At 37.6% G+C, this 23,893-nt stretch overlaps 1 protein-coding gene across 1 annotated transcript; it reads right to left on the minus strand.

Annotated features, from left to right (window-relative positions):
* Positions 1-10,163: 10,163 nt before the first annotated feature.
* Gspt2 (G1 to S phase transition 2) lies at positions 10,164-12,711 on the minus strand. The gene has a single exon (XM_005341912.3). The coding sequence runs from the start codon at positions 12,473-12,475 to the stop codon at positions 10,589-10,591; it is 1,887 nt and encodes a 628-aa protein (XP_005341969.1). The 5' UTR covers positions 12,476-12,711; the 3' UTR covers positions 10,164-10,588.
* Between the last annotated feature and the right edge of the window lie 11,182 nt (positions 12,712-23,893).

A 23,893-nucleotide genomic window follows, 5' to 3' on the forward strand; every position in this document is an offset into this window, starting at 1 on the left:
ATCTAGAACACTGCCATTATATGGTAGACTCTAAACAAATGTTTGGGGCTGGGGTTGTGGTTCAGTGGTAAAGTACTTGTCTAGCACATGTATGGCATTGTGTTTGACCCTCAGCACCACATAAAAATAAATAAATAAGAGCTGGGGTGTGGCTCAGAGGCAGAGCACTCACCTAGCATGCATGAGGCACTGGATTCCATCCTCAGCACCACATAAAAATAAAATAAAGATGTTGTGCCCACCTATAACTAAAAAATAAATATCTAAAATATTTATAACTAAAAAATATTAAAAAGATAAAAATAAATACACAAATATTTGCTACATTAATAGATGAGTAATACCCACTCATGTATTCAGATTATAAAATATCTGATGTAGGGGAAGGCACGCTAAAATCTTTTTATAAGAAATCAGCTAGAGTGTCATTACACTTCAGTGCTTCATTCAACACTCACCATATATTTGTGTTGAATATATAGCATGTGTTTTGTACTAAGCCCTTGTGCTAGCCACTGTGGTTGTAAAGATGAATGCAGTAGTACTTGATGTCTATTAATATTGGATCCAGAAGGAAGATTCCAATTGTCAATTTTATATTAATTAACAATTACTTTAGGTTGTAAGTTCCAATAAGAGAACAAACAAAAACCAATCAACAGTGACATGAATCAGTGGCTCTCCACACTTGCAAAACCACAGAATTACCTGGGAAGGTTTTTTTTTATATTTATTTTTTAGTTTTAGGTAAACATAAAATCTTTATTTTTATGTGGTGCTGAGGATTGAACCCAGGTCTTTATGCATGCTAGGCAAGCACTCTACCACTGAGCCACAATCACAGCCTACCTGGGGAGTTTTTTAAGAAGACAAATTGCCTGCAAAATGATAAAATTCTTCTGGAGGGTAATTAGGCAATATTTAGCATATACTTTTTTGACCCATAAGTCCCAAGTCTCAAAATCAAAGAAACACTGGGAAAATATGAAAATGTTTCTAATTTCAGCAGTGTGTGTGTTATTGCAAAAATTAGAGTGATTAGATATCTATGAATAAAAGATTTGAAAAATAATTGAATATTATGCAGCTATGAAAAGGAATGAAGCCTATTTCCATATATTTATTTGGCATACTTTCTAGGGTATATTGACATTATAATTTGGATATGACATGTCCCCAGAAAAGGTCAGGTGGCAATGCAGGAATGTTAAGAGGTGAAATGATTAGATTATGAGAGCTGTTACCTAATCAGCAAATTAATCAGCTTGACGAATTGATAATATGAATGGATTATTGGGTGGTAACTGTAGGCAGGTGGGGTGTGGTTGGAGGAAGTAGGTCACTGGGGACAGACCCCTGGGGATTTATGTTGTCCCTAGCTCCTTGTTCTCTCCACTATCTGGCTGCCATTAGTTGAGAAACTTTCCTCTACCACATCCTTCTGCAATGATGTTCTGCTTCACCTCAGGCCCAGAGCAATGGGTTCAGTGAACCCAGTCTGAATCTCAGAAATCATGGGCCTGAAAGAATCAACTTTTCTTTTCTAAGTTATTCTTCTCTGGTATTTTGGTCACAGTGACAGAAAGCTGATTAACAATTTAAAAGTGGAAAAAAATCAAGCTGTGGAAAACAGTATAGTACATTATCACTTATGAAATGTCACAAATACATTTATGAGTAAATCATAATCAGCAAACTAAAAATTATACCTATTGGAGAGAGAGAGAGAGTACAGAGTACGAGGGACAAAAATGACAGGGAGGCCACTAAATTATGTTGTTTTATAGGTTTGACTTTGGTATTATGAAACCTTCTACATATTTATAAAAAGTAATTAAATAAGTTAATAATTTTTATCAATGAAAACCAAAATGAATTGAATGAACTTTATTGTGCTTTCAGTTGGTGGCATTGTAATTTCAAATGATTTTAAAATATAGGCATTTGTTCTGTACATTTTAAGTGAGATATAACCTGACAATCAAGAGAACCACATAAAGTTTTCAAACTGTTTTCAGAATTACTATTTTTAAAGATAGGGTTGGCATTCTTTTAAAGAAATTGTTAGTTGTAAAGTGTGGGATTACACAAATGAGTTATTTTGTTGGTGTCATTGGGAGTCAGGATTTGTGGCTTCAGAGTAAGGATATACTGAAGTAAGATTAATGACACAAAGAACATATCCTGGAGTCCTGAATTTCAATGGGGATTATCAATATGAACTCACATGATGTGTTTTCTTTAAAAAATACATATTTCTTAGCTCCATCTTCTACAAACAATGATGAACCCAGTAGCATACAGCCAAGCCCCATGATTTTATCCCCTAGAAAACATTTTCCACTAAAAGAATCAAGATTGTATTATCTTATTTCCAGAAATGTATAAAGTGAGATTTGAACAATCTTTTTTATCAGAAAATGGGAAGCTATCAAAGACTATTTGGGTCATGAAGAAAGGAGTCAAGAGCCAAACTGAAGAGCCTCAATACCTAAAATGGGACAATCTGAGCACTTATAAGAATAATAATTAAATTACTTAAAAACATACTTAAATATTATATTCATTATGGTTGTAAAATATATTTTGTGGTCATCTTTAAAAGTGCCAAAGAATAAATGTATTATTTATAATAAATAACCAGTATATGAAAGTAAGGAATAAAAATGATCCTTCAAAATGCATACTATCTTCTCTCAGCAAAGAGCTAATAAGGGGAGGATTCTTTAGAGTAATACTAGCTAATACATGAAGGATAGGTGGAATATCTACATATCTGTAATAACATATTGAATCTAGGCAATAACTATTAGTGACTGCTAACATCATAAAAAGAGAGATAATCACACATTGTGTGTATTCACATGAAGTACAAAGTATAACCTGGGAAATATTCTTGCTAAAAAATAGGGGGAAAAAAGCAAACTTTAATGTAATGAAGGCTCTGTCTCTAACAACCAATTTTAGGAAAAATAGGAGACCAAGAGACATACTAAATGATAAGAGGAGAATGTCAGCAAAATCCAGACTATAAGAGACTGTGAAAAATAAAAGACCCAAATTCTTCAACAAATAAATAAAATAAAATAAAAATAGAGAAGCGACAACCTATAAATTAAAAGAGACTTGGTAGGCATATCAACAAGTAATAATGTATGAAAGTAAATTGGATCCTGAGTTGAAAAATCAATATTTATAAACAATTGGACAATTGAACTAGGAATGAATACTTGAAGATGTCTAGAAAAACTTCTGAGTAGTCCCAGATATGTGGGAGAATGAGGCAGAAGATGGCTTAAGGCCAAGCATTAGAGGCTGGCCTGGCAACATAACAAGACCTTGTCTTAAAAAAAATAATAATAATGAAAGGGGCTGGGGCTGGGGCTGAATGATAGAGCACTTGCCTAGCATGTGTCAGGCACTGGGTTTGATTCTGGGCACCACATATCAATAAATGAATAAAATAAAGTCCATCAACATCTAGTTTTTTTAAATAAAGGAAAATAAAATATTCAGAAATTGTTTAATTTTGTACACTTGATTACTCTATTGTCCTTTTATTTTAAAATGTTTACATCTTTTACAGATACATATTGAAATAATCTTCTATTAAATGATATGATATATAGGATTAGCTTTGAAATAACCTCTGGATTGGTAGGAATTGGTGAGGATTTTGATGAAATAAGATTGATCAACTGATATTAATTGATTAAGCTGAGTTGTACATGTATTCCTTATAATATTATATCTAGTCATGTGTATGACACTGTTTATACCAGAAGGTTTTTAAAAATGACCAAAGCCACAATACACACTAATGAAATCACAATTTCTGGATATGGGGCTAGGACATTAGTACTTCTAAAGGCCACCTTAAAATGAGTTACCTATGCAGCTAAAGTTTAGAGCCAATATTATAAACAACCAGGACCTTACATTTTTTCTCTGATAAATCTAGAAGTATGCTTGCATTGGTTCAACTGCTCAATGATGCCCTCAAGGACACCATAGTTTTCATACACCTGCTTAACCATTTTCAGCAACGTTGACTATATGCCTCCATGCTTGTCCCAACATCTGCAACAGTTCTAGGTATTTATACCACATTGCGGGTACCACCATCTTCTTTTCTCACACTTCTAGTTTTAAGAACCAGCCTCTTCTACAGAATGCCCAACCCAACCTCTCTATGTATAATTGGGCAGAATTGGGTCACTGTTCACCCCTGGCTATAGGTTAGGTTTGTAAAACCATCCTATGATAAAAGTGAATGGGATAGTCATGAATGGATTGTAGAATTCCTGAATCTCATCCTGGAAATGGGCAATGCTTCTTTGAACAAAATTGGTTTTTATTATCATTGGGCATTGGTAGGTAAGGCTGTTAGGTCAGAAATCAAATTATCTGGTAAAAAGGTCAACCTGAGCTCCAGGGTCAAAAACTCAGAGTTAAGGATTAAAAAAGGATTGGAGAGAATAAACTCACAAGGACTGAGCCACACACTGTGTCCTGACACTACTGGTTCAGTCCTCAAAAACAGTCCTACAAAGCAAATAACTTGCATTCTTTTCATGTTGTGCACAAAGAATCACAGAAGAGAGGTCAGGTGTTTTGTTCAAGATTCTGATTGGCAGTTCCCCAGGGCATTAATTTTCCCCTCTGTTATGGGTCATAGCCACTTCTGTGAATGACCAAGAGCACCATAGGAAATATCAGCAGAGAAAGAGGAAAAAAGACCATCCTTTGTTCAACACAGTTCTAAGCATATTCCAAGTCATGGGGAGAACATTTTGATTCTGACCACTACTCTAATGGTGGGAGCTATTGGCAAAGTTGGGATCCCAAGGGTATTGGACTAGTAGCTGTTTACTAGTCTGTACACTCTGGTTATGTGTTATCTTGTGTCTCGCTAACTCAGACATTGATAGATAGTGTGTGCTCTAATACTCTTTTAGGACTGGGAGGCTTGCTGATTTCAGAGTCGGCTGCCATGCTGGCTATATTGTCCCTCAGCTTTTACTCCCTTTTCTTACAGAATGAATAAACTGTGCATTTGCCCCCCCCCAACCATGTGGGGGCACAGCTCAGATTCTACTAGGGGAACAGTATTATCTTTCTTATGCCTCCAGCTTCCCTCCCAGCCTCCAATGGTGTGTCATTCAAGAAGGCAAACAGTTCTTGAAATATGCTAAATTTTGGTCATTATATTGTTTTATTCACCACCAGGATATGTGAGGCCACCTCTCATTTGTCTTTAATAAGTCATCCTTCAATTAAGGGCCTCCTTAAATACATCTCTTGACCTTCAAACCCTCTATATTCCCTTCTTTTTCTTTTTCTCCTTTTTTTTGGGGGGGGAGCAGTGACCCAATTCTGCCCAATCAGAGAAGTGAATCCAGGGGTACTTAACTACTGAGCCACATCCCCAACCCTTTTTTTGTATTTTATTTAGAGACAGGGTCTCACTGAGTTGCTTAGCACCTTGCTTTTGCTGAAGCTGGCTTTGAACTCATAATCCTCCTGTTTTAGCCTCCCAATCCGCTGGGATTAGAGGTATGTACCACCATACCCGGCTGTATTCCTTTCTTAAATGTATGAAATTTATACTTGTGGATCATCTGCTCTTTCAGACAAAAGTTTTTCATTTAGCATGCATTGAAGAACATGGATGGAGATAGATCCTGATTTATGTTAATGACAGAATGTTCTAAGTCTTCAGATGTTTAAAAAATAGAGCATATTTTTTCACCTACTCATTTACACACTACTAAATGAAACTGAGAAAATTTAGAAAATGTCATAAGAGCATCATTAAAGCAGAGTGCAAAAAATAAATACAAGGATGAAAATAAAACATTAACATTCATATTAGGTGAAATAAACCAGTCCTAGAAAGACAATGGTCCTGTGTTTTTATCTCATATGTGGAAGCTAGAGAGAATAAAAGGGGAAAAGGATCTCATAAAAATGAAAGGGAAACAAGTAGAGGAAGGGGATCAGGGGAAGGAGGAGAGGGACAGGGGAGAACTAGGGAGTAAAATTTGCCAAAATTCATATCACAATGAATCCTACTATTATGTATAATTATAATGAACCAATAACAACAAAAAACCCACTAATATTTAATCCAGGTACCGTCAGCTAAACCTGAAGAAGCCTTAGGATATTTTTTGGTAACTTTCCACGTGAAGTATCCTTTATGAATCTATTTGTGTGGCAAAATGTCACTGTTAGACTGCAGTAGGGCAAGTAAAAGCAGTCTCAGGAAGAGATAATTCATCTAAGGCTCCGCTAGAGAATAGAGAAAGCTTTTCATTCAGTGCCCCAAATAAGAAAGAACTATAATTAGGTGTATATTGGATATATATCATATCAAGTGAGAGACATTGACATGATTGTGTATAGCAGCCTGTGAACAAATCTTTTTTTGTCCTCTCATGCTAAACCCAGGTTTTAATACACTCTGCTTGGACTTTTTTTAAAGAGATTCATCAATCAAAAAGAAAAATGTCTTCACTAGAGAACTGAGAAATGTCTGTAAATTATCTGTGTATGCAAATTCTAGTTGTTTAATGTTAATCTGAGTAGAAAATAAATGGCTTTGCTAAAACCCCTTTTATTATTTTATTATTTGAACCTTTTGCCAACCCTGATTTACAAAAAGAAATTAGGTGTTTTTTTTTTGTTTTGTTTTGTTTTTTGCTGGGGGGGATACCAGGAATTGAACTCAGGGGCACTCAGCCACTGAGCCACATCCCAGCCCTATTTTGTATTTAGAGAGTTGCTCAGTGCCTTGCTGTTGCTGAGGCTGGCTTTGAACCCTGGATCTTCCTATCTCAGACTCCCCAGCCGCTTGGATTACAGGAGTGCAAGAATCTGGCAAAATTAGAGTTTTTAAGGGTAAATATAGGAAAAGAAAATCTCCTTAGAATTTAGACAAATTTCCTGTAAAACAATCTGGCATAGTTGAGTGAAGGATGTGTGAGAAGCTAATTTTTAATATTCTATAAGTTACAGTATAAAATTGTAGAAATGTGCCCTTTGGTTTGTAAGTAAAGCTTTTCCCCCACTTTTTGCTTTCTGCAACATGGTATGCTTCAGTCAGTAGGTTCTTTTCTTTAAATATTTTTTTTGGTTGTAGGTGGACACAATACCTTTATTCATTTATATTTATGTGGTGTTAAGGGTCAGGGTAGAACCCAGTGCCTCACATGTGCTAGGCAAGCGCTCTACCACTGAGCCATCACTTCAGCCCCAGGTTCTTCTTTTCCTTTTTTCTTGTTGACTCTGGCAATCTGTGAAACATTAGTACACACTGATGCTTTGAAAAGGTATCTTCTGAATTGTAAAGCAAGTTCACTTCCCCACCCCTTGAAAGTAATGAATGGTGTCAAATTTTTCCCCTCAATGTTCAAATATAAGTAGATATTGTAACCCAAAACTAGAAAAACTGGAAACATCCCAATAGTCTCAACAGGAAATATAGGAAGGAAACATAGTAAACATGAAACCAGGCACTGGATCAATGTGAACATGTTCAAATGTTTAGGTTTTGACAGAAATTGTGTGGTTGTTGAAGTGTTTCTCTTTTAATGGATAGGACATTACTAATCTTCCCTGTTACTTTACAGCCCAGTTTAAATTAAAGTGTTATTTGCCAAATGTTTATAAGCAAACTTCTAAAAAAGCAGGTTCTTGCATTGTAGTAAACCAAAATCACACTGTGAAAGAAGGATCTGCTTTGAGAGATTTGTATGTGTGCTACTAGGAATTGAACCCAAGCTCTTGTACATGCTAGGCCAGCACTTTAACACTGGGCTATATCCCCAGCTCTAAAGATCTGTCATTTAAAGACAGGAATAGTGAACTTTTTTTTTTTTTTTTTTTTGGTGGTGCTGTGGATTGAACCCAGGGCCCCATGCATGTGAGGCAAGCACTCTACCAACTGAGCTATATCCCCAGCCCAGGAATAGTGACCTTAGTGGATAATAAGAACATTGTCAAGTTTTCTTGGGTACCAGAGAAAGATGGTTGAAGTGAGCAATATAGTCTGCTAGCTTCTACCCAGCCCAAACATTCCCCTTCTTTCCTTCTTAGGGCTTTGCTGAAGTATAGATATGTCCTATAATGACCAAAGGAATAAAGAAGGAATCTTGTGAGGAAAGTTGCTAAGAGCCATTAAATAGATACTTACTGAGAAAGCCTGAAGTAGGAAGTCCATAATGTGTTTAGGATGTAACCCGACTTGGGAAGATTCTACATTATCTTGGCTGCCAGAAATTTGAGATGAATCACTGAAGACAATTAAGTGAAATTAGTCTGAATTGGAGACAACAGGAAACCTCTGAAGGGACACTTCCCTCAAGTGGCTTTATAAGCAGTTGGATGCTCAAAAGAACCTAGTACTGTGTCTGTGAATGACAGACATCCTAATTTGGATAACACCATCAGATTTTAACAACTATAGAGGAAAGTATCTAGAAGCAAGAAAAAATGTTATCATGTATTTTATCAATCATCTTAAAAGAGCAAAAACCTGGTTTCTCCAAACCACCTGGATTACCTGCTACTCATTGAAGTGCAAAGAATTGCTTTTTCAAATCTAAAGATTTGTGTCCCTTCTCTAAAAGTTATATATGCACACTTCAGAGTTCTGAACAACTATACAACTGGCTGAGGCAAACATTCAGGATTCAGTTTTTGATGGGAAATTATCCAAATTGGATGGACAAATAGTTCTGTCCTGGCTTATATTTGTGGCCTATATGTGGAAAACATACACAATATTGCCATTGGTAATTTTACTAAAATTATAAAACAATGAAGCATTGAAAATAAATTTTAAAAACCAGTGGCTGGCAAGGCAAAACTTTTATCAAGCACTAGACTGGTCTTTAATTGTACAAAGTGCAGCCTAAAGAACTGAGAGAAGGGGCTCTTATGATAAAGATGAAACTCTTGCCACTGACATCCTAATGATTAAAGGATTGGGTCTGACAGTATGAGCTAATATAATCTACATTCCTGTAGATTAGGTTAGCTGACATATGACAAACTAAAAATCCCTATTTCCCATGTGAGTGCCCTGATAATCTGTGATGAATGATTCACAGTGAAAAGATGGTATTCAAGCTCTGACAGTGGCTATCTCTATCCAGTTAATACCCTGAAGGTTCATAGGCACACAAAGAAAGGGACCACTGAGAAGGAGACACTTTGCTCAAGCATAGGCCCAGGGTCTTGTGGCAATACCCTCCACACCTGTTCAACCAGCTCATGAGTGAAAGGTTTATCAAACAGCCGAATATTTCTTACTGCAGGTATATGGCTATGCCTAAGAAAAAGTGACCCTGCCCACCATTCAGTACATGTTTGCTGGGCCATTATCCACTTACCAAGAAAGAAAGTCATCCAGCTGTTGAACGATATGCAGGTTATAAGAGGTCACTCTTCTGGCAATAACTGTAGTCACCACAGAATCTGAAATTTGTGTTTTTCTCAAAAAGTTGTTCAAGGAAATGTTCAGTGCCTCTGATCCTGTTTGTTGTCATGTGGTTATAAAAATGACCTTTCATCTTTCCTATCAACCACAAGCACTGAAGAATATAAGGGTTGAATGTTCTCATTTCCTGGATCAGAACTCTCATTAACCCTTAACTTTTACTAAATTGACCCACAGCCCTATTGCAAGCTTTTATCTTTTAAACAGTCATACCCTTTATTGTGTTGTATCTCATACCACAAGTTTACAACTGAACAATATCAAGGGATGTGTTAAGATGTTGGAGTCTTAAGAATCTAGTGAACATATGGTCTGAATCCATATATGTGATTTGGCCATGCTCAATATCATAGGGCCTGATGGAATACAAATTAAGATGACCTAAGCCTTTCATTTTCAAATCAAGGGAAGAAGACCTCCTTTGTTGGTTGGGCTTGGACACAAAAAGCAAAGTTCCCTAAAATGTTTTTTTTTTCAAAAAAAATTTTTCCTTTAGCATAAACTTTTTTTTGTGTAAGTCCCTCATTTAAAACAGTGAGTGGGGGAAAAATTTTAAAACATAATAAACATATTCAATTACTTAAGAAAGTAAAAAAGCTAAATGAATATTATTCCATACGAATTTTAAACATTATTCAAAAGCATTTCAAATACGGAAGAGTTTCAAATGGAATATTTTATTCACATGTTAGTTGTCTTTTTAACATGTACACACACACTGACACACTCTGATTGGTCTGCGTGGAACGAGGGTTGTCTAAATATCCTAAAGGAAAATGAAAAATTAAAAAATATATTAATTTTTCATTAGTATAGGCAATTACGTCCACATCACTAACAAAGCTATTACTGATCTGTCCACGGAAGCAGAGTGTTACAGGGGGAGGAAACTTGTAGGTATTTTCAACAGTGACATAACTGAGATCTCAACATGAGAAAGCTGACAAAACATGGATTTTTGCTGTGAAATTTCTCTTGCAAAATATGGAGAAAAGTCTGTTGATGAGCAATAACAAGAGAAGGTGGTGAACTGTTGCAGTCAATTCTCCTCACAGTATCGTGCAGAGGCATCAAGAAAATTGCTTAGTCCTTTTCTGGGACTAGTTTCAGAACTTTTCCAATTGCAATGGTCTTACCCTCATCTCTTAAGGTAAAACGACCCATCTGAGGAAAATCTTTAAATGTCTCGAGGCAAATAGTTCCTGCTGTCCTTAAACGGGCAATGCACACTTGATCTTGCTTCACAAAACGGGGTCGTGTCTTACTTTTTTCTCCTGATTTTTTGTCTACCAAGGAGATTAAGGCTGTTATCTCAACTTCCTCAATACAAGTATGAATGTGCAGCACCGCATTATAACCTGGGCAGATGATAGATTTGTGCTCAATGATCACTATCTGAACATCAAATGTGCGTCCAGAATGGCAAAGATTACTGGGGTCACAAAGTATGAAGCCTGGAAGAATCTCCTCTTCTTCAATTCCTTTCAGTCTGATTTTCAGGTTTTCACCTGGGGCTACAAAATCAGTTTCAGTATCATCAGAAAGTATTCCAAGAACTTCTACACTGTGCTTGTTTGGCATCATCACAAGTTGCTGGCCTTTAAAAATGGATCCTGATTCCAGCTTTCCCAGGACCACGGTGCCCATATCCTTGTACTTATCCACAATTGGCAGTCTAATTGGTCCATCAATTGATCTGTTGAAGTTTGGCAAATTATCTAAATATGGAATAAATGGTAATCCAGTGTACCAAGGGCAGAAATCTGATTGCTCTTTAATATTTGCTCCGGTCAGTCCTGAGCAGGGCATAAAGTGAATGTCCTTTTTCGGACTGAAGCCGACTTTTTTCAAAAAGGGCACCAGTTTTTCTTTACATTCTTCATATCTCTCGCTGCTCCAATTTACCGTGGGATCATCCATCTTATTAATAAGCACTATTAAATGTTTCACACCTGCCGTTTTGGCTAGCATTGCATGTTCTCTCGTCTGTCCACCTTTTTCAAATCCTGTTTCAAACTCTCCTTTTCTGGCAGAAATTACTAGCACAGCCAAATCAGCTTGAGAAGCACCACCAATCATATTTGGGACAAAACTCTTGTGGCCAGGAGCATCTAAAATTGTGAAATGTTTCTTTTCTGTTTCAAAATAGGCACGACCCACTTCTACTGTTTTACCCTTGTCTCGTTCTTCCTGATTTGTATCTAAGGCCCAGGACAAATACCAAGTTTCTCTGTTTTTCTCCTTAGCTTCTCGTTCATATTTCTCAAGTGTCCTTTTGTCAACCATTCCAGTTAAAAACATGATCTGTCCTCCAATGGTTGACTTGCCAGCATCTACATGCCCAATGAAGACCACGTTTACGTGTTCTTTCTTAGGAGCACCTGAGGGTACGACCACAGATTTTGATTTTCTTATTTCCTCTTTCTCCTCCATCATTTCCTGACCACTTTCTTCAGGGGGCCCTGAATCTCCCAAGGAACAACCCCCAGGCTCTGCTTCACTTACTTCTTTACTGTGCTCCCATGATTCTTCTAGGACCATTTCCACCTCTCCATTTTCTACAACAGGTTCTGAAAGTTCCATGGTAACGCCTGAACTGGAACCTTCACACGACACTAAAGGTTCATCTTTGGAAGGTTCCACAGGTGCCCCCCGTCCCAGGCTTTTACCTTGAGGGTCTCCCGCGCTGATGCAGATTTCGTCAATGCTGTTGGAGCCGGCCAGGGGGGTGGGCGGCTGTGCCGAACCCCGCAGGAAGGACGGCACGAACTCCGCGGCGTGTACATTAGGCACGAAGGGTTTGGCGTTGACGTTGAGCTGGCGGCTGAAGGCCGAGCTGAGATGCTCGCGCGGGGCCTCGGCCACTGCCGAGGAGATTCCATCCCCGCTCGGGGCCGAACCCGGGGCTTCCATGTCCACCTGGTCCCAGCAGTCGGGTGCTGAATCGCTGCTGCTGCTGCCGGGATCCATGGTCTGAGGACCTGCTGTGTGGCGGGGAAGGAGCCGGGTCGACAGGACAGAAAGCGCGGGCTACGCCGGCGGGAGTAAGGCAGAGAAAGCCAAGGGCCACGGGGTAGCGACAGGAACCTTAGCAGCACCGCGGAGGCAGCCAAGTGCCGATGCTGTATTCGCAACTGCGGCGGCGGCAGCAGATATGGCGGCTCAACACCCTCCTCTTGTGTGTGAGCGGATCTCCTCCCCCAAACCCCAACCACTTCCGACTCCTCCACCCCCGACCCAACGCCGGTCCTGGATTGACCCCTTGCTGCCATCCGTAGGTTCGGCCTCCTTAGTTCTCCACCAGGGGTTGAGTCCTAAAGCACACTTTTTAAAATGAAAATTTCCACTACTGTTGTTCACACGATCTGGGAAAACACTTTGACCACAATCCACTGAGTAAACCTTAGACAGGCACACCTGATTTATGGTTTTACTCAAAAATCCAAATAAAAATGAATACTCCAGTTGAACAAATGGAGTCAGGATATGAGTTAATTACCCAGAAACACACAGCAGAAAGGAAAAATGTGGAGTGATTAAGCAGGGACTCATGAAATACATGAAAATGTAGTTGAACTTAGGACGTGCAATTTAAGATCACTCATTAATTTGAAATCCAAAGGCCTTTTGATTTTCCTTTTTTCAATGGGTCCCTATATGCTTGTAACTTCTGCTCATGGCTTCCACATTGAAAGGATGGGGTTACAACTTATTTTCATGTTAAGCACCCTGGCTGTCTGCATAGAGAGAATTTCCAAGAAAAGCATTTTCACAATGGATCTTCTAGACATTTCATATGCAAGTGCCCTGGCTGCCTTTCTGTGGACTCAGATCACATATGTTTTTCCAACCAACTACTCCAGCACCTCCCCAGATTCACAGGTCATGAGTTTCCCAGAGGCATTTTTGAGGCTGGAACTCTACTCATTGCTGGTGTTGGGTTTTCTGTAAGAGTCATTGTCAAGTTTGGACCCCTCCCCAGTGAGCGGTAATGACATGAAGTTATCCCTGTTAGCCTAATTAAAGTGATTATGACTTCTGAGGTGGACAAAGTCCATATGAACCTAATCAATAGAGTGTCACCTTCAGAAAGAATTAACATTTATGCCAAAGCCTAGATGAACTTGTTTATAAATTAATCTAGAGCAAACTGAGTTAGGAAAAAATAAATGGAGGACATTTGATTTTCTAGTACAAGATTGAGTTAGACTTGCATTTAAATTTTTTTTAGTTATTAATAGACTTTATTTATTTATATGCGGTGCTGAGAATCAAACCCAGTGCCTCAAACATGCTAGGCAAGTGCTCTATCACTGAGCCATATCCCCAGCCCTAGACTTTCATTTTAAATAAATCCAAAAACAAAGCAAAATACTATAAAACCAAATCTCTGATTTACAACTTGAGAATTGTATTCTTTTGCTTTTTTTGTGTGGTGCTGGGGATCAAACCCAGGGTCTTGTGTATGCAAGGCAAGCACTCTACCAACTGAGCTATATTCCCAGCCCAGAGAATTGTGTTCTATGGACTTTAAGGGTATAAAAAAGCCTTATATCTAGCAGGCTTGAACCCTTGGTGTTTTCAGTCTGATGCTGCCACTATTTTACTAGCTCTATGCTGTTCCCAAATCATTGGATATTGAATCCTTTCATTCCCTTTCTCTCTGGTAAAGGCTAAATTTTTTACTGTGACACAAAGAGAATGTTCACATCTAATTACAGTGAAAAAAAAAGAAATGAGAGGTGAAATGTGTAGAGATACCTTTGAATAATACCCCACATATATGATGGGACCTTTCTTGGACATTCTATGAAGCTAGGACAGGCTTACTAAGACATCTCTGGGAGAACTTGTCAAGGTTTAGGTTGTTGGGTTCACTTAAGATAATTCATACAAGGAAGCAGGACAGATCTGGAATGTTTCCTTTTCCTGGATCAATGGCATTTGTCATGAAAATATTGGGATGATTGCTACTTGGTAATGTCTCTATTAGAGAACAGAGGATGTTCCACATTTAGAAGCTTAAAGGAGAAATGAGATATAGTGGGTGGGTATACTTATGATCCATCATTATTGGGGTTCAGAGGGAGGCAGGTCAACCTAACAGAGAGTTGCATTGACCAGGTTGTAGTTAGAGAAACAGATCCTATACAAACTAATTTGTGTGTGTGTGTGTTGGGGTGCTCGTCCTTAGTCTCTCTGCTGAGAAGTGTTAAAGGGTTAATCAGTAAATGAGACAATTTTCCTCACCTAATTCTTTTTAAAAAACCGTAAGTACTATCCAATCATTGCTTAATTCACTATTTTCCTTCCTTTGAAGAACTTTTTTATTGTAAAATGTAGCACAAAGGAAGACAATCACATAAAACAGAATGATAGCTCATTGCTTTCTGAAAAAGGAAACACACTTAAAGCCATCACCAAGTCAATAAATAGAAATTTCCCAGCCAACCCAGATGGCCTTCCTCTGTAGTTTCCAATCAGAACATACTCCCTACACCACTATGTAACTGTTATCCTGAGATTTATGATAACCAACAATATGATATATAGTTTTAGCACACAAATGTATATAGTCAAATATTACAGTTCCATTTTATCTAACATTTTATGTCTTTTCTTTTTACTTTTTTTTTCTTTTTTGGTGTTGGGGATTGAATTCAGGTCCTTGCATATGCCAAGCATGCTCTCTATCCCCAGCTCATTTAGCTTTTTTTATACCTATTTTAAGCACCTCTTACACTATAAATCCTCAGTGTATCCCCTCTTTTTCCATGTTACTTATTCATTGAAGAAAGGGGGTGATATGATGTTCTCAAGTTTGCTGACTGTATCCATGATGTATAGTTTAGCTTATTCCTGTTTTCCCTATGTTTTTCCTATATATATCAATAATCAGATTTATGAGCTTGACCAGGTTCAAGCACAATTTTTTAAAAATTTATTTTGTAGTTGTAGATGGACAGAATGCCTTTATTTTATTTGTTTATTTTTAATGTGGTGCTGAGGATGGAACCCATTGCCTCACACATGCTAGGCAAGCACTCTGCCACTGAGCTACAGCCCCAGTCCCTCAGGTAAATATTTTGAAAAGAATATTTCAAGGGGAGTTTTGATTATTTGCATCAAAAGGCACATGAGGTCAGGTTGTTACTCTTTTTACAGTTAGCAGCAATTAGTGTTAATTGTGTAGAATCATTATATGATTAGAGGTTGCAAAATTGTGATAGGGTACTTCTGTCATTCTTCCTTTACTAACTGGAATAATTCTTTAACAAATTTCCCTTTATCAAAATTTTGTTAAATTGAGATATAAATTGTAAAAAGAAGACAGGGAAATATTTGTGTCTTTCCCTTTAGGAGTTTTCAGAAGAATTATTTAGTTGCTTATAATCCTTTGCAGATGAAAAATAAGTATATTTTAAAGGGAAAATTATGAATTATTAGATTTTCATATATTTGATGTGTTTTAAGCAATTCCACTTGCTATATATTTATTAATGATCATTGGCCAGTAGATATCTTTTCATTTTTGAGTGCTTTGGAGATTATTCAAGTAGTCCTTAGTGAATTATTTATTATCTTTTATGACAAGATGTACAGCTAATGTTACATATTTCTACCAAACCAAGAATCTTGGTTCTTAATGATAATAGGGGATGATGGAATGAGATAATAAAATAACGATACATCTGATTTATCCTGTCTACACAAATAGTCTCAGTATTACAGACATCAATATGATTATAGAAAAGTTTTTTTTTCCATCTAAGCTCTTCCTGTTTTTGCCCATATTTCATAATTTTCCTGCATCTGAGCCATTTTTGTTGAGTGCTTCCTAGGTACAAATTATATTTCAATTATTTTATATGCATTATCTCATGTGAAAAAGGTAACTTCATTACAGAAAATAGAACAAGATTTAGAGAAGTTGAGTTAATTACTTAAGGTTGCATAGCTAGTAAATAGTAGACTTGTAGTTCAGATATAGACTATGTTATTCTAAGACCACACTGGCTTATAGTATCTATTATATACAAATAAAGACTTGGTGGTGTTAAATCACAAATGGAAGAAGAGGATTAAAATCTTAGAGTATCTGGAGAAAATGTAAATAGGAGTGAATTTAAGGAAGAAATATAATCCAATGGTGTTCCTTTGTGAGGATTTAGAGGTGGCTTTGTGAAGATTGTGAGGGAGGATTGAAACAAGAAACATGAGGCATGAGGGAAGATTTAGAATAGACTCATACGGTATGGGGGATGTGGCTGACTTGCAAATAATACAATTATTTAAAAAAATAATTCCAATTAACCCAGGTGCAGTGATGCACACCTGTAACCCCAGCTATTCGGAAGGCTAAGTCAGGATGATCACAAGTCCAATGCCAGCTAGAGCAACTTAGTGAGACCTTGCCTCAAAATAAAAAATAAAAAGAGGGCTGGAGGGGTCATGGCTCAGTGATTGAGCACTTGCCTCACATGTGTGAGACACTAGGTTCAATTCTCAGCACCACATATAAATAAATGAATAAAATAAAGGTCCATCAACACCTAATAAGAACATTAAATAAATAAAGAAAAAGAGCTGGGGATGTAGCCTAGTGGTAGTGTGCTCCTGGGTTCAATCCCTAACACAGCAAAATAATAATAATTCTAATGAAATAAAAGCAGTTCAGAGTGAAGAACATAATACACCCAGATTTTGAGATCCTCTTTCCCCAACTTATATCTAGCATCATTGGGTAGCCTGGAGCATAAGCAGAGTTTTAAGTTTCATCCAGGCGTAAGGAATAGTGGTGTCAGGTAGGTTGAAAGGAGAAAAGAAAAACATTGAGGAGGTAATGAACACAGGATTGAGAACACTTTGCTGTATACCTCCTATTATTTCTCTCAGCATACATTCCAGTGTCTGTGTACTGAAAAGGTTGGAAATCTTAAGTCTCCTTTTCCTAGAGTTCTTGCTATTAGGGTTCCAGGTGTGTTTTTCCATTTGCCAATATGATACACACTGTCCATATTTCATGTAGAATCTATCTAAGTATAGAGAGATATGAAGTAAGGCAGGCATGACTTGGAAGTGTAGATCTAGCTTCGAGAAGAATCTCCCTTGAGTCAACAGTTCTGGAGAAGTTTCTTATTTCCTGGAGGACAACAAAAACACTTTTTAGGGCTTGGGATGTAGCTCAGATGGTACAGTGCTTGCCTTGCATGCACAAGGCCCTGGGTTCAATCCCCAGCATCGTCAAAAAAAATTAATTTGGGGGCTGGGGTTGTGGCTCAGTGGTAGAACATTTGCCTACCAAGTGTGAGGCATTGGGTTTGATCCTAAGTACCACATAATTAAACAAACTAATTAATTTTAAAAAAAACAAAATAAAGATATTGTGTCCATATACAACTAAAAAATATTAAAACAAAACACTTTTTAAATCTTTGTTTTTTTTGGGGGGGATACCAGGGATTGAACTCAGGGGCAATCGACCACTGAGCCATATCCCCAGCCCTATTTTGTATTTTATTTAGAGACAGGGTCTCACTGAGTTGCTTAGTGCCTCGCTAAGTTGCTGAAGCTGGCTTTGAACTCACAATCCTCCTGCCTCAGGCTCCTGAGCTTCTGGGATTACAGGCATGGGCCACTGAGCCTGGCAACAAAGACACTTTATACCTAGAAACCACAGTTGCAATAGAAGCTTCCCCATTCTCCTGCTACCTAACTGTGGCAGAGGTGGGAATGCCCTTAGAAGCCAATTTGGCTATATTATTGTGGTAATCATTCTGAGGGGGCAGAAATAGATCTTATTCCTCTAGCCGCTAAATGCATAGAATTTATAACTCTCTGTGTTAATTCTACCTTAATCCCTGTGCTAATTAACATAGAGTATATTCTGTTAACATTAATCAAACACTGACTTGAACTAGTACCACACAGCTAAAGTTCAAATGCAAGGCCTATCATTTCTAAATTTCTCTGTTAATTTTTAGCCACTTGTGCCTCAGTTTTCTTCCCTGAGAGATGGAGATGTATCCACAGGTACAATATGGGGATGCAAGGATGTATAGAGGTGACAAAGAACCACAGAGGTTGGAATTATGATGCTTCAACAGCTTCATTTACAATAGCTTGTACCTATCACTATTATAATAGATTGTGAGAGATCAGGCTATTATGCTTGACAGCCAACTATGGGAACTGTCTATCTAAAAATAGCCCAAGTTTGAGGTTAAGAGGGAAAACAATGCATCTCCTTTCTGAGGCAGGCTTCATTTCCTGCAATGCCCATTCTGTGTACTATGGAAAGTTACTCATCTACTGCTTACAGTGTTAGGTGAAGAAGAAGCTACAAAACCAGAGGCAAGACTATAGTGCTGTTGTTTTCAGGCCAGTTCACAAGCAATTAACAGGAAAAACATGAATAAGTCTAAATCTGAAATTATTAGTCACTTTGCATTTATAGTTTTCTACCAGTACTAAAAACTGCTACAATAAAATTTGTAGAATCACCCTCAGCAAGAAATGAATTACCAGTTAGACAACTTCTAGCTAACTGTAGTATAATTTGGGGGTTAAAGTGTAGAAAGAGGATGGGCATGGTGGGGTACACCTGTATTCCCAGCTTCTTAGGAGTCTGAGGCAGAAGGGTTACAAGATTAAGATCAGCCTCAATTATTTTTTAAGATCACAGTTTTTCATGTCTTTGGTTGTACACCAGCCTCAAAAATTTTGAGAGACCTTTAGCAAATTAGTAAGACCCTGTCTCAAAGTAAAGAATAATAATAATAATAATAATAATAATAATAATAATAAAGAAAAAGGCCTGGGTATGTAGTTCAGTGGTAAAGCAACCCTAGATTCAATACTCAGCACCAGAAAAAAAAAAGAAAAAAGAAAAAAATAGGTATGTAAAGAGTGGGTCTATAGATAAACATGGTAGCAAAACAATTCTTGCATGTGGGCCAGAAATCCCTATGCAAATATTAATCTTTAAAAAAAAAAGAAATTACAAAATTAAAAAAAAATATTAATCTTTCAGAGTAATATGGAAAATTCAAGAGATTGTCTAATACTCCAACATTTAATCTAACACTTCCTAGGTGACAGCCTATACACATGTGCTTTTATTTGAATGTATGGGTCCCTTCAAAATTTCATATCAAAATACAATTACTTATATAATAATATCAAGGCGTGGGATAGTATCAAGAGAGGATTGGGTGTGCCAGCTATTCCTTCATGAATGGATTTAAAATCCTAATAAAATAGATTTCACACAGTATACAGCATCTTCTGTTTTGTTGTCTTCAGTTATATGAGGACATATAACATATAATATATTCAGCTCCTCTGGAGAATACAGACCCAAGAACCAAGTTGGAAGCAGAGACTGGGCCTTCACATGATACTAAACATTCTTAATCTTGAGCTTGGACTTTAACCACTAGAAACATGAATATGAATTTGTTTTGTCTTTATAAATTAACTGGTTTCAACTATTTTATTAGAGTATAATTAAGATACTAAGGCACCAAGTAATCATGGGTCAAAATGTTTTATACAACCTAGAATATTCATGCTTTACAATATGCTAACAATTTTGGGTCAAGCTCATTTTACCATGACATAGGCCAGCAAGTTCTAACTCCTATGTTAGAAATCAGAAACTTATAGCTAAACAAGTGCTAAGTATCAAGAGACTAGAGCACTACAAGGTTCTGGAAGTAGAGCAGGAACAGATGACCCCATGGGCTAGCACAGGGCAAACACTGGGAGTATGAATTGATAGTAATGTGAAGAGATCAAGTTTGCAAATTCAGAGACAATCAAATCCATGAGCTGAACAGCGGTCACTTGTTTCCCAACAAAGTAGAAAGGTCCAATAAGGAAGAATGAGCCTCAGTTCTTCTGTCTCCAAATGTAGTAACACTTGAATAACTACATTTGGAGACAGAAGAATTGTCTCTGTCAAGACAGCCAAGTGGTAGTTTCAGTTTTAAACATCCAGGAGAGGAATAAAGTAATGTTATCATGTAACAATCAAGTATGACATCAATACAGTTAAGTCACTTAGCACACTTTCAGCACACATGTGCTAAGCACCTGCCTTGTGACTGCCCTTGTGTTCCAGGAGGCAAATTTGGAATTTGAGTTTACATCATGAAGGAAAATTTGCATGTCCACAAGAATAATAACGGACAATATGTAAACACATCAAATGTGATTACATTTGGAGTCCATAGTAGATCTACAAAAAAAAAAAAAAAAGAGAGATCCTTTCTATCACTTGCAATTCTAGGTCTTGAAAATTGCTAAGTGTAGTTCTTAAGTGTACTCACCACTAAAATGGTATGTATGTGAGGAAATGCATATGATAACTAGCTTGATTTAGCCAATCATAACGTATACATATTTCAAAACATGCTGCACACAATGAATACACACAATTTTTGTCAGTTAAAAATGAAAAATTTTAAGTGCTGGGAATAAATTCATTCTTTAGAAATTAGGTAAACAGGCACATTGAAAAACAAATCACTCTCCACATGGCATATGCACTACAACATGTGGATAGCAACTAGGGGATAAAGCAAGTTTCTCATCAGAGAAGAATTGCATCTAACTAGTGAAAAAGGAACATAGAGTTCAAACATCCCCAGTTTGAGCCTCAAGTGACACAGTGACCACAAAGACATGCTTGCATTACACAGCAGAGACATCCACAGAGTCTGTGTCCCCTGATGGACTTAAGCAACACTGCCTCTGGGGAAAGATCACTCCAGAGTGTGATGAAGACTCTAGACCCAACTCCCAATTGACAAGAAAGGCAGCAAACAGAGGAATGTGCTAAACATTGCCAGTGAACAGAAATCAGCCCAATCCAGCAGGGGACATTCAACAAAACAAAGGACTCACTTCTCCCAAGAAAGAGGAGAGGGGGAGTAAATTCTACAGAGGATTAATAGGCACAGCAACCAATTGCAATGCAGCAGACTGGAGCAACCTGGAGTTGGTAAACACATTAGTACTTGGATAAGACAACAGGGAAACATTTTCCCTCAGAAAATGTTTTAATCTTGAAAATGTTAAGGAATTATCTGTAATTGTTGAGAATCAAGAGTGGCATGTATTATGTTTTTACAGCATCATTGAAAGCTGTCTTTTGCTTTGAGGGATATGTTTTGTGGTATATATGGATTAATTAACATGACATGAAGGCAGGGGACAGTAGCATATGCAGATGAAATAGAATTAATTGACTTACGTGATTGGTGAAGATAAATGTCGTCTACCTGTGTCTTATGATATTAAAGCTTGTCATGTGTCTGCTTCTCAGTTCTTACAACAGAAAACATTTTGGGGAGGGGGACTGAGGATTGAACCCAGGGGCACTTAAGCACTGATCCCCAGGACCTGGTTTTTGTTTTTAATTTTCAGAGTGTTGTCTCCCTGTGTTGCTTAGGGCCTTGCTAAATTTCTGAGGCTGGCTTTAACTTTTCATGCTCCTGTGTCAGTTTCCTGAACTGCTATAATTATAGTCATGTGCCACCATGCAAGGACAGAATACATTTTAAATACCTAAAGACACCACAATATAAACTGATAAGATCAGAATTTCTGGGAATGCAAGTCAGGGCACCTATATTTCTAAAACTTATTTTTAAATGAGTAAGGAAAAGTTCAGAGGCAATGATACCAACAGCCTGACCATTTTTTTCTTTTGATGGGAAACCTGGAGGTGCACTTGCACTGATTTGGCTGATCAGAGATGCCACAAGCACACTGAGGCTTCCATCCTCCAGCTCAACTATTTTTAACAAGTTGACTCTTGTGCATTTCACAGTGTGGCTGCAATATCTCCAGTCTCCCTTATGGCATTGCAACTGCCACCATCCTCTCTCACATCCATCCCTCTGATTATGACACAGCTTCTTGTACAGAAGCTCCAAACACAGTCTCTGTGTACCTCTTTGGACAGGGCTGAATCTCCTGGTCACCCTTAGCTGCAGGAGAGGCTGGAAAAATCATCATTTGAAAAGGGTGTAGATATGAATGATTTGGAAAAATCTTAAATTTCCCCTGAGACTAGACATACTTCTTCTTTGAACTAAATTAGGGGTTTTATTTATTTATTTTTACCCTTGGGCCCTTGTAATTGTGGCTATTTGGCCATCAATCAACAAATTCTGTCAGATGGCAGAAGCAGAACTTGTAGGTCAAGAACACTGTCAGGTGAAGTTTTGAATATAGACTGAAGAGAATAAACTCACAAGGAATGAGCCTCACTTATGTCTAGGCACTCTGCCTAAGTGCTACATTATTCAGTCCCCACAATGGTTCTACAACAGAATAACTGACATTTTTTCCATGTTATACATGAAAGACTATAGGATCACAGAGCAGAGGTCAAGTTCTTTTGCTCAGCATTCTGATAGATGGCTTCCTGTGCATTAATTTTTCCCTGTGCCATGGATCATAGCCACTTTCGAGTTTTGCCAAGATCACTGTGGCAAACAACTATGTGGGAAGGAAAAGAGGTTGACTGTTTGCACAAAATAGTGTGAGATATATTCCAAGTCATGAAGGGGACATATTTTGATTCTGTGCTGCTGACAATGGTTAGAGCAAAATAGTAGCTGAGAACTGATGCTTGTCCTTGCCACGTATGATATTTGCTAGGGTCACAAGAGGTAAGTGGGTTCACAAGAACTGTTAAGCACTGATACATGAGCACAGGGCCCAACACTCATATTCACAAGTCTGGGAGACTTAATGACCTTTCCATACTCAGAGGTGCTGTCATGCTCATCATTTGGGCAGCATGACTGACCACCTAATCACAGGAATAAATCTGAGGAGCATTTGTTCCCATGAGGTCCTGCAGTGCCCAGCCCATTTCCTTCCAGAACACCAAGGAAAGTTCCAACAATGTTTTCCACCTGTCTCAAAATATGTCTTCATAGTAATAACAGATTGCCTTCTATGGAGGTAAGTGGTCTTCTTTGATTATTTTGATTTTATTCTTCTAATATCTTTTACACACACACACACACACACACACACACAATCTAAAGTAACAATCTAAACTTGTACCTTAGGATGAGATAAAAAGAAGAACCAATTAAATCTAAAGTAAACAGAAGAAAATAAATTATATCATTGGAACAAAAAATCAATGAAATTTGAGCTGTGGCTGTAGCTCAGTGGCAGAGCACATGCCAAGCATGTGTGAGGCACTGGGTTCAATCCTTAGTACCACACACACATACACACACACACACACACACACAAACTAAACAAATAAAGGTGTGCTGTCCATCTGCAAGTATAAAAAATATAAAAAAATCAATGAAATTGAAAAGAAAATATTGAAAGATTACAGTTACAAAATGA

This window comes from Ictidomys tridecemlineatus, chromosome X (assembly GCF_052094955.1).
Source record: "Ictidomys tridecemlineatus isolate mIctTri1 chromosome X, mIctTri1.hap1, whole genome shotgun sequence".
Lineage (NCBI taxonomy): Eukaryota > Metazoa > Chordata > Mammalia > Rodentia > Sciuridae > Ictidomys > Ictidomys tridecemlineatus.

Excerpts from the sequence above, each read along its gene's own strand:
- Gspt2 (XM_005341912.3), bottom strand. The coding sequence starts at position 12,475 with ATGGATCCCGGCAGCAGCAGCAGCGATTCAGCACCCGACTGCTGGGAC.